The sequence below is a fragment of the Leptidea sinapis genome, chromosome 23 (genome assembly GCF_905404315.1).
Source record: "Leptidea sinapis chromosome 23, ilLepSina1.1, whole genome shotgun sequence".
NCBI lineage: Eukaryota > Metazoa > Arthropoda > Insecta > Lepidoptera > Pieridae > Leptidea > Leptidea sinapis.
The window spans coordinates 3228409-3245831 of record NC_066287.1 but is presented as its reverse complement, the minus strand read 5'-3'; the positions used below and the strand labels follow the sequence as shown (position 1 = coordinate 3245831).

The 17423-nt window shown below is 34.6% G+C and overlaps 1 protein-coding gene, 1 long non-coding RNA gene and 3 other non-coding genes across 15 annotated transcripts in view; 1 reads left to right on the top strand and 4 right to left on the bottom strand.

Annotated features, from left to right (window-relative positions):
• Positions 1-427: 427 nt before the first annotated feature.
• Positions 428-17423, bottom strand: part of LOC126971501 (uncharacterized) — a 62061-nt gene continuing 45065 nt past the window's right edge. The window contains exons 2-3 of the long non-coding RNA XR_007730921.1: positions 8864-8922; positions 428-701 (exon numbers count right to left, since the gene is read on the bottom strand). This is a non-coding gene — a long non-coding RNA (uncharacterized LOC126971501). The remainder of the gene's footprint in view (positions 702-8863; positions 8923-17423) is intronic.
• LOC126971319 (putative uncharacterized protein DDB_G0282133) overlaps positions 3891-17423 on the top strand; it is a 33826-nt gene continuing 20293 nt past the window's right edge. For all 11 annotated transcript variants that reach the window (XM_050817547.1, XM_050817544.1, XM_050817548.1 and 8 more), the window contains exons 1-3: positions 3891-4100; positions 6299-6470; positions 7342-7453. In XM_050817547.1, coding sequence (XP_050673504.1) covers positions 4085-4100; positions 6299-6470; positions 7342-7453 — 300 coding nt within the window. In that variant the 5' untranslated portion in view covers positions 3891-4084. The remainder of the gene's footprint in view (positions 4101-6298; positions 6471-7341; positions 7454-17423) is intronic.
• Trnan-guu (transfer RNA asparagine (anticodon GUU)) lies at positions 8836-8909 on the bottom strand. The gene has a single exon. It is a non-coding gene; the product is annotated as a tRNA-Asn (tRNA).
• Trnan-guu (transfer RNA asparagine (anticodon GUU)) lies at positions 12617-12690 on the bottom strand. Its single transcript has one exon. It is a non-coding gene; the product is annotated as a tRNA-Asn (tRNA).
• On the bottom strand, positions 17193-17266 carry Trnan-guu (transfer RNA asparagine (anticodon GUU)). Its single transcript has one exon. It is a non-coding gene; the product is annotated as a tRNA-Asn (tRNA).

The window sequence follows — 17423 nt, the reverse complement described above, 5'->3', positions numbered from 1 at the left end:
CTACACCCATAATATGAATCCTCTATAAAAGATTCTGAAACAGCTTACTGCTAACATTAAAAAAGACAGTCCAAGCAACCATATTATCATCCAAAGCAGTGTTATTATGAAAACGGATGATATAATGTTGTACTGAATTTCATTAAAATACTCGTTTGGATGATGTAATGGTTAATAGGACATTGGGTGTTTAAATATTGGGAATAAGCTAATAATAATAGTATTTTCTTTAATTAACGCGAGTTTTATACATTTAAATAAAACATTTTAAAGCATAAAAAACGCGTGTAATTTTAACTGTTTTTACATTCGATTTTAGTTAACCCGACGTTTCAAGACCTTTCCAGATCTCGTTTTCAGGGGGACTGCAGATGAAACGAGTCAAAGATAATATTTGTCATAGTAGTCATTATGAGGTTTAGCGCTATTTATTGCCTCGTAGTTGGTACTTGCTGTAGACAGATGGTTGTTGGCAAAAATCAATGACAGCGCCCTCTTCCTTTTTGGTATGCGTAGTTCTGGGTTTTAATTTAGAGATTTTGGATGCCAGATGTTAAATAATTTTAGCTCGTCATCTCTATTGAAATTTGGGTATTTTTTTAATTTCAATGGCTTCACGTACAAGTCTTGGTAGAAATCTTGACTGATGTTGCATTTGGTTTGCCCAATGTAAGACAGACCGCAGTCACAGTCCAGTTTACCTAAAGAAAAAAAAAGTAACGTAAGGTTAGATAAATGTAAGTTTTACGCAAACTCTAATGTAAAAACACAGTTACAATTACACACGCTTTAATACTTTAAAAGTGTTAGAGTTAAAAAAAAAATTACTATTTTAATGTTAAAACTCTATTGAAATTAATATTGTACAGAATTTGTGTAAATAGAATGTAAGTTTGTATTAAAATATAATTACATTGTATTATTAATCGTTCAAACAAATACTAGATACAAAATTGATGTTAATACTATAGTTGTTTGATCAGGTGCATTAACAACTTAACCTTTTAACAAGTATTTTTCTATATATATTTTTTTATTCATACACAAAGAAGTATATAACAATTTTACTTAAATTTAAGTACAAACATAAACTCATTCGGGTTTTACCGTGTACTACACTCGTCGCATGTTATAATTAATTAATTAAGGGGAAACTAAAAATATACTATTTAAATGACATAATGTAACATAAACATAATAACAACATAAATAAACAATGTAACTTGAAAAAATGTATTACAATTATTAGCATTAAACACTTATTCTTATTTCTTCAAACTTATTATATTAATATATCATTATTATAGAATATACATACACACATACACATTATTATATAATCTATATATATAAAAATGAATTGCTGTTCATAAGTTTCGCTAAAACTCGAGAACGGCTGGACCGATTTGGCTAATTTTGGTCTTGAATTATTTGTGGAAGTCCAGAGAAGGTTTAAAAGGTGAATAAATATGAAAATCTTCGGAATTAAAAAAAAATAACAACAATTTTGTTTTTCCTTTGATGTGTCCCCCGTCGTTAAGAAATCAAATTGAAAGAATAGTTTAAAATGAATAACTAATTAGAATCTTTGTATCTGTCTAACTTTCTCAGGAGTTAAAAAAAACAAACTTAATTTTAGCTACCTATAGTTAATAGATTAACTACAGTTGATGATGATACTATGATGGCAATACAACGTTTGCTGGGTCAGCTAGTCTAATATATAAAATTCTCGTGTCATGGTGTTAAACATTGAACTCCTCCGAAACGGCTTGACCGATTCTCATGAAATTTTGAGTGCATATTGGGTAGGTCTGAGAATCGGACAACATCTATTTTTCATCCCCCTAATTGTTAAGGGTGGAACACACGAATTTTTTTTAAATTTGTTTGCTTATGAGTCAGCATTAAAAAATACATACAACTTCAAATTTTCACTCATCTACGATCAACAGTTACTTTTTTATCGCGATTTTAATATCGGCAATACAACGTTTGCTGGGTCAGCTAGTATAATATAGAATTCTGTATATTTTTTATAGGTCTTTTGATTGTCACCCTTCTTAAAATATGTAAAAACAAGTGCTGACCCAGCAAACGTTGTATTGCCATATAAATTAAATACCCCGCGTCCGCTCATTGTATGAATTGTCATAATATTATTATGTAAGGAAATGTCATTGATTGAATTATTTGTATTGGGAAGGTATTTATAAGAAAAAAAACACAGGTTCCGCATAAGTTATCACCATAAAATAAAAACTAAAACCTTCTCCGAAACGCGCTGCATCTTATGATATAAGTACTATTCCAATCGGGCCCGTAGTTGTCACCTATTGTACCAAAATAGTAACCCGCACTTCTGGAATTAATACACAAATAAATTTTTGTAATCAAAATTTTATGAACGATGCGGGTCTCGGCCAAATTGTTTAGATTTGTGAGAGCGATTTTCTTAATGATACCACAGATTGGGATTGGAGTGACCGTCCTCAGGCTATTAAATAATAAGTTTAATTGTACAATATTACTTTGTAAACATATTTATTTGATGAAAAAATAAATTGAGTTTGTTGCACCCATTCTTCTCGGGTCTGAGTCATTCACTTTGGAATGGGTGGTAGTTTTTGACTTTCAATAAGTGATGTCACATCCTATTTTGAATAAAAATATTTGAATTTGAATTATGACGAAGCGTCACTCGAACTGGTAGGTCAGTTGGAAGAGCACTCGACCGGAACGCGAGATTACGTGGATTCGAGACCCGCATCGTTGATAAAATTTTGTTTTAAAATTGTATTTGAGTATAGAAGATAGAAGAGTCTAGTTAAAACCCAGTTAATAGTCATTCTATAATTTCTCGACTGTTTTACTCAATATAGGCAGATTTCAGAATCAGTGGTAATTACAAAAATGTATTTTACTTTAAGCCCTGATTTTATAAATCAAAAAAGCCAATCTGAATAAAGAAGTTTGACTTTATAGGTGGTATCATTCGATACGATTTATAACACAAAGTTAAATCACCTGTGGCACAATAATTTTTCGTTATGGAAAATGAGGACAAACGAGCACCGCCACCCACATTCTCTTGCAAGTCCAGTGGAATCACAGGAGCGTTGACGGCCTTTAAGGAAGGTGTAGGCGCTTAAAATACCCACTGTGGAGGAACGCGACACATTCAGATGGTGGGGATGATATCCTAATTTGTGGCGTGTCGTGCGAAGGCGCTCAGGATATTAGATTAAACCCAAAATTATCTGCGGCATTACAGATAGATTTGAGACATAATATGTTTACTGTCATTATGATATATGATATGACATAATGAGCATACTGTTACGGGGCAAAAAAAATATAGGAAAAAAAAACTATTTTATTCAAACTATGAAATATATATTATAAAAAATCAAAGAGGTCTAAGCCAACCGAATATCCAATCCAAACTAATGCAAAAAAACATTCGCTTTGTAAAGGGAATGAATTGGTTTCCTCTTACATTGACGTCAATGCAATGAGAAACTCTGCGATTTTATTTTATGTACTGAACATTGTAAACGAAAATATAACAGTGCCCTTTGCTATTTTAACTGTGGTAGAGCTAGTCAATAAATTCTTGTTAAGTGGTCAATCATTTACGTTTTACATTCACAAAATTGAATACATAAACTAATATTTTTCTAATCTGTTAGAGAAAAATGCATTATTCGGAAAACGTACTATTATTTTATCTAAATCAACTATACCTATAATATCAAATAACAATCATATTATATATCAATCATATGAATGGCTACTTTCTGCATTTTGTTATGAAAAGAACCTCTTTCGAGACAAATTTTTTATCTTATTGCGCATAAAACCTCCTTTTGCCGAAAATCAAAACTCTTCTATCAAGACAAAGAACGCTGTCAGACAAAGAAAAAATGGATGACCTAAAAATTCACAATGTAATTTAAAAGAAACCAGTAAAATGTAAAAACCAAAATAATAAATATAAATATGCCGAAACTCAATACATCAAACAATCCAGAAGTTGACCAGATCTAAAATTCAGACGAAAAAAAATCTATAACATACCAACATGAAGGACGATGATGGTAAGTGCTTATACACCAATGAGATAATTTTTAGATACAAATATTTATTCGTCCCTAAATTTGTCAGTAGCAGCTGAAGTCAATTTACCAGTAACTATCAAAATTTATCAATAACTGGGGTTTGTCTGGCCATCAGCTGTAAATGTAGAACCTATAGATGAAGTCACAACTGGAAAGTACAAGAATACTAACATTTATAAGCAGTGTAGCTATGAGATGATTAGCTGCAGTAACACCCGTTGGATTAAAGAAAGAAAGAGCATTGGAGGCTGTATCTAATAAACTGGAGCAAATAAAATGTTTTTTTGTTTGCTTCAAAATTTTTTCCAAAGGGAGATTTTAAATTTGAGAAATTACTGGGCTAATGAAACCTTCCAACGAATGTTTCAAAGTGGCGTGCGCAATCGCAATGCTGCTCAGATTTTGGGTTTTTCGTGAATGACAATAATGAGAGCAGGGTGTGCCACTTCCCATGGTAAACGTCGTAATCGTCTCGTCACTTTTTCTCATAAATAAACAATCCCAGTAGTGTAGGAAATCCCTTAAATTAAGATTTTATTATGCTGGGGTTCACTATCCGAGTAGGTACACACTCGTACGAGCTCGAATACTATAGTTAGTTAGTTTAGCTGGGCTGTTTGCGAGTCCGTTCGTCTTCTTACTCCAGCCCAGATCGTTCCAGAAGTCTAGCAGTAGTTTCATATTGGCACAGGCATTTTCAAATTTTGTGCCCGTTCGGCCACACTCCTGCAATATATAAGCATGTGCTCTGGCGTTCCTTCTGCCTCTATGCATCCTCTGCATATAAGACTACTTGTCACATCTATGATAGATGATGTAAGTTTAGGGCATAATGACCAGTCATAACGATTTTGCGTATTCTGTCCTTGTAGTCTGATCAGGCTGAGGGCAAACCTATTTGATGACACCAGAACCGCATTCTTTGTTTGACTGCATCTTTTATGTTTTTCCTTTATGTTAGATGGGTTTGGTTCTTTTTTCACGCTGCTTCTTTTTAATTTGCGCCTGTGGTATGGGTAGAAGTAGTTTCGGTCCATATGCTACAACCTTAGATCCCGTTTTGCTTAGTTTGTCTGCAAGCTCTAGTATAGGAGGACACTTGGATTCTGGTTTTAACACACCCGAGTAAGGATTCTAGACTCGGACTAAAACACAACTCGGACGAAGAAGAGTTTGTCTCCTTACACAATAGAATAATACGATAATAACGGAGGTGTTGCTATCAGATTCTTATTGGCTACCAATTTTCCGTACTCAAACGCTTTAGGTGTTCCATTGCACGTGAAATGCTGTTGTGCGTGAATTGCTGTATTATTTCAGCCAACTCAACTTTGACCAGAAGTTATCGGCCTTTTGTGGTTTTGACAAGTTTCTCAGAGTGTGTTAGCGTTGCCACGTTTGCTAGGTTGGAGCCAGGCTCTCGCATTCCAGAATTGCTTGAGCGAGTGTATCTTCAGACATTTTCTGCATAGGGGGCTGTTGGTAATAAGGTATCATCAGGTTGTTGCGAATTATAGAAGTGATAACGAATAGGCAAATGGGAAAAAAGACAAAAATCTTTATACCAAATTATAAATGATGATGGGGAAGATCTATCTTTTTTTTTCTTCGAATCTGGTCGCTAAAGATAAACACAGAATTTAGGACCGATTTATGGTCAGCAATACAGTTACGAGTCAAATTTTTAACAGTTGAATCCACTTTTTCTTAGACCGCACCAATTTGCTTTGTTAGTCCATGTACTTATTGACAGGTTCATACTTCTGAAATAAGAACCAAAAACATAGTTTTTTTTTTTCATAAATAAATAACAGACGGAATATTGGCCGCAATTTTATAAAATTGAACTGGGGCAAAAGACAATTTGTTACGAGAATTGAGTAACTTGTGCAGCCATATGGGACAAAATGACGGCAATACGAATAAATTAAGTTGCCTATGTTAAAACATGATCGAACCACATTTGATTTAAAAATAAAGCTACCATATAAAAAAGACTGCAATTGTAGCAAGTTGTGGCGTTGTTTCATGTCTACCATTGTGGTCTATAAGTTACTAGTGAGCATCTGCTCATGAGCAAATTATTACCAAAGAGGACCCGGATAGAAGAGATTAAAATCTATTGTAATTTGAGGTTTTTCATTCAGCTTAAAGCTAATTTTGATGTCATCTTTTAGAGGAAGAAGAGAACACCTTCGGGGTTACTAGATACCCGTGCATGCCCTCTCTGGTAGCTCTGCAGCAGATGAGGAACAGACTCCATCTGGCGTTCCTCGGTCGAAAGCTGATGAAATGGACTATGTTGGCCAGCGGTCGAGAACTAAGGCGACTTGCGATCGAATTGGATGGGTAATTTCCAGTTATATCCAACCAATAACAAGTTAAAAATCCAGTTATTCTAATGTCTTTTCTATACATTGTCGGACTTGGTTCACAGAACTCGAGAGCATCTGTACCTGTACCTTTGCGACAAAATTAAATGAGTGGGCACGCGTGTTTAGTACTTTCACGTTTTATATTAGCTTTGCCTGTATCTTTGTTTTTAACGGAATTTTCGAACTTGATTTTCACGCAGTTCGGTTCAAGTCCAGGACAACGTGGTTAATTAAATACCGACACATATGCGATATAAGAATACGTCGATGCTTTTAATTATAAGTACACTTTAAGCTTCTTTTAATACAAAAACACTAATCCGACACATTAAAGTCAGCAAATCAAACAAGAAAATATTAAAAATGTTTTTTTTAGGTTTACTCATTTATTATAATTTAATAAAAGGTAAACAATTTTTGCCAATTAATTTATGCCTTGCTGCCTACACCTTAAACTAAAATGCATATAGATTAATTTAGATTAAAATTGCTCAATTAACAACAAATAAAGGATCAAACTGACATGGTCCAGTAGGTTGGGAAACTAAAGTGGCAGTGGGGAGGGCACACAGTTCGACGGACATATGGCCGTTGGTGCATTAAAGTCCTGGAATGGCGACCACGTACCGGAAGACAAAGTGTTGGTAGGCCCCCCAAAACATGACCGACGATTTGATCTCCGGAATAGGTTGAATGAGGGCAGCAAAGGACCGATCGTCATGGCGATCTTGGGGAGGCCTTTATCCAGCAGTGGCCGTCTTCTGGCTGAAATGGTAAAAAGAATCAAAACATAGTCGAATAACAAACACTTTGTCTATTGGTTGCTAGTATTAATTTTTTTACAGGGTGTACAAAGGCTTCGCCGAAGAACTTAGGAACGCATACATCCAGCTAGCTCGCTCTCGATACTATCATGCAAATCTCAACGAAATGGTACTCGAAGATATACCCAAAAAAGTAAGTTACAGTCTTACTTCTTTCTTCATGCATATCTACTATGACTGGTACAGTACTTAACACACAGACTGGCTTCCAGAGGGATGACAGGGATTATTCATTTGGTAATCTTACAGCGATACAATTCAAATTAAAAAAGAAAAGCGGTAATATCGCTAAAGCTGATTATATACATTTGAAATTATAATGGAAGGTTATATTATGTTCGTATGACTGTGTTTTTTATAGAGATGGAAAAATACTATTTCGTATCGTTAAGCCTTGATATTGTGGCCTGTATGTTGGATTACGACTACCGACTAAAAATTTCAGTTAGGTACATGTCGTGATATTTTTGCGCTATCACTTCTTTGTTTTTGAAGTTTTCATTCTTACGTTTTCACTGTAGTTGTTAATAGTTCTGTAGTTTTTGTTATTCTGTGTCGTATAATAGGTCTACTAGAAAATTAAAATCTTTTTTTACTTAACCTTAAAGAACCTATCTTTAATAGATTTTTATCATTGTAATTATAGCAATAATCAGTATCACAACACCTTTACATAAATCTATAATACTGAGAAAATAAATCATTATTTATTTATTAATAACTAGCTGACCCGGCAAACGTTGTTTTGCCATATGAAGTATAATTCACGCGACAGTTTTATAAGTAATAAAATATTGCCTATATTATAGCCTGCACATCATTTTGTTCTATTGTCAATAGTTTTTGCAGCGCACGCGAAAATAGGTTTTCGATTTTACACCTTGTGTTACAAAATAGCAATTTTATTACGGATCCCTAGTTTTGAAAAAAAAAACATAGCCTATAGCCTTCCTCGATAAATGGACTACCCAACACTGAAAGAATCATTCAAATCGGACCAGTAGTACCAGAGATTAGCGCGTTCAAACAAACAAACAAACACTGCAGCCTTATAATATTATAAGTATATAGATGATATCCTAGTGATGCTTGTTTTGCACACCGTAAAAAAGGTTTCCGTCCAGTCACATGTCTTTTGATTCCTACTCCCTTGAAAGTGTGGAAATTGAACTAACAAACACATTTGGACTATGTTTCTCCAAATCCTATAGTTTAATGTATCTAAAATCACTTTCATATGGCTTGTTATAGCTTTCAAGAGGCGCAGAATTATCAAGGTATTCAAATGGGGCTTCCCCCCATCTGGAAATCATGAGGGTATCTCCGTTTTCTGTCTCATGGCTGATGGCTCTTAAAAGCTTACTTAATTCCTTATCTTTTTTTAATTAGAAGTCTCAAATGTAAAACTGATTTTCAAAACTGGGTCAGGTAACAGATTTCTAACGGTTCAAAAAATATAATTGAAAATTGATGAATTACATATTTTGAACTTTGAATAATACATGCAAAAATAAACGCCCCCGGGTGGGCTTGAACCACCAACCTTTCGGTTAACAGCCGAACGCGCTAACCAATTGCGCCACGGAGGCCTCGACGATGTGGCTGAAAAGGTTGAAGAAAACTTCAGTGCTAATTTAAACATAAACATTACGGCATTGAAAACTCATTGATTACGAGCAAGTAATGCGTAAGACAAAGTCTCTGACAGTATTTATCACCAATATCAATATGTAGAGACCTACAGCAATTTGTATGAGAGTTGTATGTTTTGACAGCCGGGCCAAAGGCGTGTCTTAATACAAATATACAGCCGGGGAATTTGTATGAAAATCCATTTAGAACGTGTTCATTCGATTTTTCTTTGCGTACTAGAACTGGAATGTTGAATTATTAATTGATCTAGCTGCTGCTAAAAGATTTATCAATAGTGGTTTACATAATCCACATAAAACAGGTGAAATGCCATTGAATAGGAGAATCAAATTTTCGGAAGACTGAACTATTAATACATAAGATAACACTCAAAATACTGTAATTTTATTTTTATCTGAATCTAATCTTGAATCCAAATAATGTTTTATCTTTATCTTCAAATTAAGTATAACACTTAACTTTTTTGTGTATTTGCTTACCATTCATGTTCAATTTGTCATATTGATAGTACTGTTGTTGCCATTGCCGACAGACGACCTGACAGACCGATAATTCGAGATCAATTTTGATTTGTCAATATGTAGTGGCTCGATCCAAAATACTTGCATAGAATTTGTTCCAAGCGTGGCTGACTGTTTACGACTTGTCTATCAAAATCTGCTACAGTAACAATAGATTCGTTTTCTTTTTCTATCTTGCTGTATCTCCGTTAGGGTTGTCTTCTCTCTTGCACGATTAGTTCATCTTATACACTAGTATATAGTTGATGCTGTTTTCCTGGAAGATGTGAACACTATAGATTGTATCACGCGGCGGGATGTGCTATTCCTCTTTTCGGGTGCCTTCTGACCCCCTTCTTCGTCTAGTGCCTACAAATTGCATCCTCGATAGAAATTGCTTATTAATTGGTCACGTGGTGAAAAAACAAATAATCTTACTAAGGAGTTAACTCTTTTATAAGTATACGCATCAGCCTAGCGAAACTCTCTACGATGAAAGCGATTGTATGAAACGTGCAGTCATTGATACATTTATTTATTTATTTAGATAGTTACACCAACAACACATCATTATACAATTAAAATTTTAACAAGTACGCAAGGGATAGTACAATACGACATGTCTTTACAGGTGTAAACAACATTTACAATAGTGCGAAATGAATAACAAAGTTGAACAATTAAACATAATAAAATTAAAGAAATTAAGAGTTAAACAAAAATGATGATAAAAATCACTTTAATACATTTCTATTATAAAAAAAGGATTTATAAAATATATAACTACTAGCTGCCTCGACAGACGTTGTTCTGTAGATAGTAAAAAAATACTGTTTTATAGGAATGCGCCAATAATATTTCAAAACATCAAGAATTATTTCTTAAAAAATGTTCCCTGCTGTTATAATGAAATTGTTTCACAGCGGAACTGTCAAATCATGCGTCACTAAATTCTGTCATAGAAAATATGTCCATACAAAACAAATATGATAATAAAAATAATTATGGGTCCCAAATCGAAATAAAAACTATCCTATCTCTCAAGTTGGACCAAACTGCACTCCACAAAGTAATCCCCATTAAAATCTGTTCATTAGTTTAGGAGTACATCGATGACAAACAACGTGACACGTAATTTATATATTATATTAAGATATCTCAATACAAAAATTACTCTAATATTTAACTTACATAACTAAGTACTTAATATTTTAATGCAGTCGGTTTTAAATTTTACTACGAAAATTACATTGACAGATGACGGCTATAATCTTGTTAAAATCGGAGATAGCCGAAATCCACTACGTTTTAAGCAAGTGTTCGCTTTCAAACTTTGCCGGATTATACTTCGTCGCCCAATTGTAACTACTATTTCAAACTGATGTCAAATCTCACTGCACGTTTCATACTAAACTAATTTTCAATTTAACGTAGGCAGTCCCGTCTCTTATTATGTAGTTTTTCTAAAATAAATTATAATTATTATAAAAATACCCTTTATTTGCAGTGCAATAATTTTGTCTCCTATTATAAATAGTACTCGATACTACTTCTAGTATATATGCAAATCATTTTATGCATAGGCTTGAATAGCCTTCGATTGCCTTAATAAATAACTTAGGTGTTTGCTCTTTCAAATCCAAACAATTGTTTGTTTGTGTGACATCAGAAGTCAATTTCTTTATATGCAATTATTGGTGTTGAGCAGGTTATCTACTGTAAAGTAGATCCTGCGGATGAAGCCACATCCTGAGAGTTGAACAACATATAAAAAAATTTGAGATCCATGCGTACTCAAACACTTGCTCAGTTGGAAAGAGCGCTTAATTTGAAAGAATAACCGCAGAAGTGAGGGATATGACATTACAATAACAAATTATTTATATATTAATTTAGATAATTTATACGACTAAGTAGAGCTTTTGCTGTTAAACAACCGATAAAAACAGGCCAGAATATTAGTTTAGTGTGCGTGACAAGCTACGTCTTACACTTGCGTACGTGAATTGCTCAAAATAGAGGGTAGTTCGAAAGTCTATTTTTTTTCGACGTTTTCACAGCTGTCATAGTCTATGTAGACGTATAAATGATCTTAGTATATTAATATAATCATTATATTAAATATTATATTCAAATTCAAATATTTTTAATCAAAATATGACGTGATGAAAGTCAAAAACTACCACAAAGTATAGCTCAGACCTGAAAAGAACGGTCGCAACAAACACAGCGGGCTTTTTTTTCATAAAAATATATGGTTACAACGTAAAATCGTACAATTTAACTTCTTACTTAATAACCTGAGGGTGGTCTCCATTCCCAATCTGTGGTATCATTAAGAAAGTCATTAATGTTATAGTAACCTCTACCACACAAACGTTTTTAAACAATTCTTTTGAATATCGTAATGCTTTTGTTTTAAACATTTTCCGGGATCTTGATCATCATAATATTAATTAATTGTTATTTTGCGGTGGCATATTGTTTTAAAACAATTGATTTGTTTTTGAACTAACTCTATACACGGACTGGTTAAAAAATAAGGACTCCGTGTCACCTTACATAACAGTGTGTGCTACACAAAACAAGCCGATTTACATATAAAATAATTTACGTGTAAGTACATATCCCCACGCACACACTTACACTACTACAGGCCGATAGGCGGCCATTATGAGAATTGTCATCATCTGTGACAGATCAGTTTGCGTCTCAGTAAAATATTTTAAAAATGTCGCCGTACGTTGTCTAAAAGTGTAAAAACGAAACGATAGTGTGGAAACGAAACCATATATGATTATTTATGGGAGAAAAAATTGTGTAAATAGTATCCCCCGTAAATACACACACACTAGCATAACGGCGCTCCACTTACTAATATCACGGCGCGGAGTCCTTCTTTTTTTACTCGTCCGTGACTCTATATTGTGATTATCATGTTATCACTATAAACCGAAATGTTAAATAAAAATTGATTGATAAGAGATGTCAAAAGTTATCATATTGTTTATGTACTTGTTTGAAGTCTGTAACAATACAAGATTTTTAAATGGCTAATGTGATAATAAAACGGATCGATTACCTACAACTTTTATGAGTTCAGTAAAAAATGCACGAGCTCGAATAGCAAATGCTTAAATAATCGCCCCCGGGTGGGCTTGAACCACCAACCTTTCGGTTAACAGCCGAACGCGCTAACCAATTGCGCCACGGAGGCCTTGACGATAAGGTTGAAAAGTATGAACAAGTTACAAGTTAAATACAAATACACGATATTTAATTTGGCTATGTGTTATAACAGGTGTAATATAATTGGTCTCGGATAGTAGTTAATATCAGTATCAAAAAGATAAATGATTGCATAAAAAAATTGTGTGTTCTTATATGTACGTACGCAACAAGTTGTATTTATTTATCGTAACAAAAGAAAAATCCTTAAAAAATATTGGTCGTGCTATTTCTATTAATGTCGAAAGAACTAGGTATATTGTAATTAAGATGTATTATATTACATATAACCAATCAATATATTATTATACCGCATAATTTAATATATATAACGTAGATTTTCATATATCATTAAATTATTTTTATACAATTTGAAAAACTAGATACCGCAGGTGTGCGGTAGTTTTATCATTCTCTTCAGGAAAGTATGAGAGTGATAATGAAAGAAGAGTGAAACATGGTGAATGTAGCTTTACACTCCTTTATGAACAGACATATTCAAATTCAAATGCAAATATTTTTATCCAAAATAGGATGTGAAATCACTTATTGAAAGTCAAAAACTACCACCCATTCTAAAATGAATGCCTCAGGCCTGAGAAGAATGGGCGCAACAAACTCAGCGAGCTTTTTTTTTCATCAAAAATATGTTTCACAATTAAAGTAACATTTACAAAGTAGCATTGTACAAATAAACTTATTATTTAATAGCCTGAGGGCGGTCGCTTTATTCTCAATATGTGGTATCATTAAGAAAGTCATTTATGTTATAGTAACCTTTACCACACAAACGTTTTTTAACAATTCTTTTGAATAACGTAATACTTTTGCTTTGAACATTTTCTGGGATCCTGTTGTAAAAGCATGTACATCGCCCCACAAAAGACTTGCTAACTCGACCAAATCGAGTAGTAGGCCTTATAAGCTTATGTCTGTTCCTGGTGTTAACATTATGGTTATAACAGTTTCTAGCAAATTCACTTATGTGCCTATGAACATACATAACATTATCAAGATATTGAGATGCAACAGTCAATTTCTTTGAATGATGATGTTAATTTCTTTGAATTTTGCTCTCAATGATTCCTTAGGGCCTAGGTTAAAAATACCGCGAATAGCCCTCTTCTGAAGCACAAATATTGTATTAATGTCGGCAGCGCTGCCCCACTGCAATATACCATAGGACATAATACTATGGAAGTAACTAAAGTATACAAGTCACGCCGTATCTATGTCAGTTTATCGTCTAATCTTTTTAACCGCGTATGCTGCAGAACTAAGTCTGTTCGCCAATCCTTCAATATGGGGGCCCCATTGTAATTTGGAATCCAGAGTAATGCCAAGAAATTTAGCAGATTCCGGCGATTTTATCATCTCTTCGTTTAACAAAACACTTGCATCAACATTTTTTATATTTGGTACGGTAAATTTTATATATTTCGTTTTCTTGCTATTTAACAATAGGTTATTAGCGCTAAACCAGTACACGATGTCAGATAGAATATCGTTCACTTCGTCATACATAGCTTGGTTTCTTTTCACTTTGAAAATCAGTGAAGTGTCGTCCGCAAACAATACTACTTTATGTTTTTTCTCTATAAGATTAGGAAGATCATTTATATAGATAAGGAAGAGGAGCGGTCCGAGAATAGACCCTTGTAGTACTCCCATACTGAGAGAAGTCCCAGGAGATCTCCTGCCATTCACGTCGACCTTCTGAATTCTATTGTTTAGATATGAAATGAGAAGATCGAGCGCAGTTCCCTTTATGCCATAGTGACATAGCTTCCTGACCAGCGTTGAATGTTGAACACAATCAAAAGCCTTAGATAAATCACAGCAGAAGCCAAGTGCATTCTGCGATTCCTCCCAGGCATCAAAAATATTCTTGATAAGCTCAACACCTGCATCCGTTGTTGAACGTCCCCTAAAATTCGTTCACAAAAACTGTCACCTTTTTGCTCTTAATAGTGATTTTCATTATTATAACACTAGAAATAATGGATTGCTTGTATCTTATTCTAGTAGGCTTTATAAGATACATAATAGCTTTAAGGGTAAATGTATATACTTCTATAAAAAAGTCCCAGCCACTGTTCAGGCATTATCTATAAATTTAAATGTTTTACAAAAAAATTACTCTGTCGTAAATCCTATTACTCCACTACTAAATATCTAAATGATCGGACAGCCTGGGACTAGATTGTGATTATTTTAGAGCGATAGAAATGACTGTACAATATTGTATATTTTTATTGAAAAGAGCGCTGGGAGAGTTTCTTGCGCCACTTCTTCTCTCTCAGAGCGCCATTTGTTTCCGAAGCGGTAGTAGTATCTATTAGTATAAGAAATGACATCAAAAATAATTCTAAAGGAATCAATTAGAAAATAAATTTTTATGCCTACTACTTTTATGCGTAGTAAAGCCAAATTGTTTCAAATGAAGTAACTTATGAGAGTTAAAGTAAGTAAGCATTTGGCTTAAAATAATTTTTTCAATAATTTTACTAAGGGTCGGCAAAACCGACACAGGAGGATAGTTATTCGGGTCAGAAAGCTCATTCCACGAGCTTTGTAGTACGTGGAAGAAAGCTCCTTGAAAGCTGCACTGTGGAGGACCGCCACACATCCAGATGGTGGGGATGATATCCTAACTTGTGGCGTGTCGTGCGACGGTGGAAATTGGCGGCAGGAATCAGGTTAAACAGCTCTTCGGAACACTGCCCGTGATAAATGCGGTAGAAGACACACAATGAAGCCACGTCACTACGCAACGCCAAGTGAACCAGCCGTTCACAAAGCACTGGGTCCCCGACAATTCGAGCTGCTCTACGATGCACGCGGTCAAATGGATCGAGCTGATATTGGGGTACGCCAGACCAGAGATAACAGCAATACTCCATGTGTGGTTGGACCTGCGCTTTGTAGAGCGCTAGTATGTGGCCCGGCTTGAAGTACTGTCGTGCTCTATTAATGACGCCCAGCTTCTTCGAAGCCAATTTGGTTATTCCCTCCAGATGGCCACGGAATTGGCAATCGCTCGAGACCCAGTATTCCGATACTAGGCGAGGCTTTAAGGGAAGTGTTGTCAAGAGCGGTGATACGAGAAATGGCGTTTTAGTGGTAAACGCGCGAACTTGAGTCTTCTGGGGGTTAAATTGGACAAGGTTAAATTTACCCCATTCCGCGACCTCCTCAAAAGAGGACTCGATAGAAGACACAAATTTCAACTAACGTCAGGGTGTCGAATTAGCGTAACGGTGAAAAGTAGAACTTCAGTAATTCGCTTTAAGCAAGCAAGAGGCTCACGGGAAGGGAAGTTTCGATGGGGACGGTAGGGATTCGGCTGCTGGTTTCAACCCTAACAACTCCTCTAAGCACCCTAAACCCACATTGCTACGTGACAACTAGAAAATTCTAGATGGACAACAAAATAAAATTGCACAACGTTAAATTGTTTGACTTCCTATTCATTGAAAATTTCAAGTTGAAAAACCATGATTCTATTCTTCAAATTTTATCAAATCAAATCAAATCAAAATCTTATGAATGTGAAAAAAAAAAATCTCTTCTTGAATCTACCGCTACTTCGTAAAGGGTGGAGCTAATGAGAAGAAGTGGCAAGAAACTCATTGCCACTCTTTTATATAAAGACTAGCTGACCCGGCAAACGTTGTTTTGCCATATAAAGTATAATTCACGCGATAGTTTTATTCGATTTTACACCTTGTGTTACAAAATAGCAATTTTACTACGGATCCCTAATTTTGAAAATAAAACATAGCCTTCCTCGATAAATGGACTACCCAACACTGAAAGAATCATTCAAATCGGACCAGTAGTACCAGAGATTAGCGCGTTCAAACAAACAAACAAACACTGCAGCTTTGTAATATTAGTATAGATTTACATTTACATCGATTTACAAATCATTTCAATTACAATATAATATGTAAAAAATGTAAAATGATGCAACAGACACACTCAAACGTCAAATAGTCAATGTCTTACACGAGTAAGTCAAAAAATTAAATGTAAATTAATACAAAAGTTATTGAGTACAGTAGCTGCATCATCCACATACACCATAAATAAATATCCACAATGATGTTATAGGGGGTCGAAAATTGCCTGAACCGCTTCGAGAAAAGGATGATACGGCCGTGCCGCTTGTTATTGTTCGAGTTGGCGGAGAATTTCAAATAGTGGAATGTGATAGTTTCTGGCATTGCGTTCGAAATTTGAATCAAACAATTTTTTTTTGGTATTAAGAATATTTAGACTAGCCTAGCTAGACTAGTTACAGATAAAGCGGGTGATTCAATTAAATAAATATTTATATATAATTTGCAAAAAAAAAATTCTTTCAACGCGAAACGGCAATTTCATCCATTGACCCCTAATATATCGTTGCAACTATAATATACTGTACTAGTTAAATGTTGCAGCAGCTTAGAAAAGTATTATAGTTTTTAGACGCATTAAAAAAAACGCCCCCGGGTGGGCTTGAACCACCAACCTTTCGGTTAACAGCCGAACGCGCTAACCAATTGCGCCACGGAGGCCTTGACGATAAGGTTGAATCAATTGGTCACCTTGAGAGATAAACATTGACCTGGGTCTACGTAGAAATGTCGCATCTTTGAATATTCTTATCCGAAGAGATTGATTGTTTTTTTAATTCTTACGGAACATTTGTCTTAAATCGAATAGGCTATATAT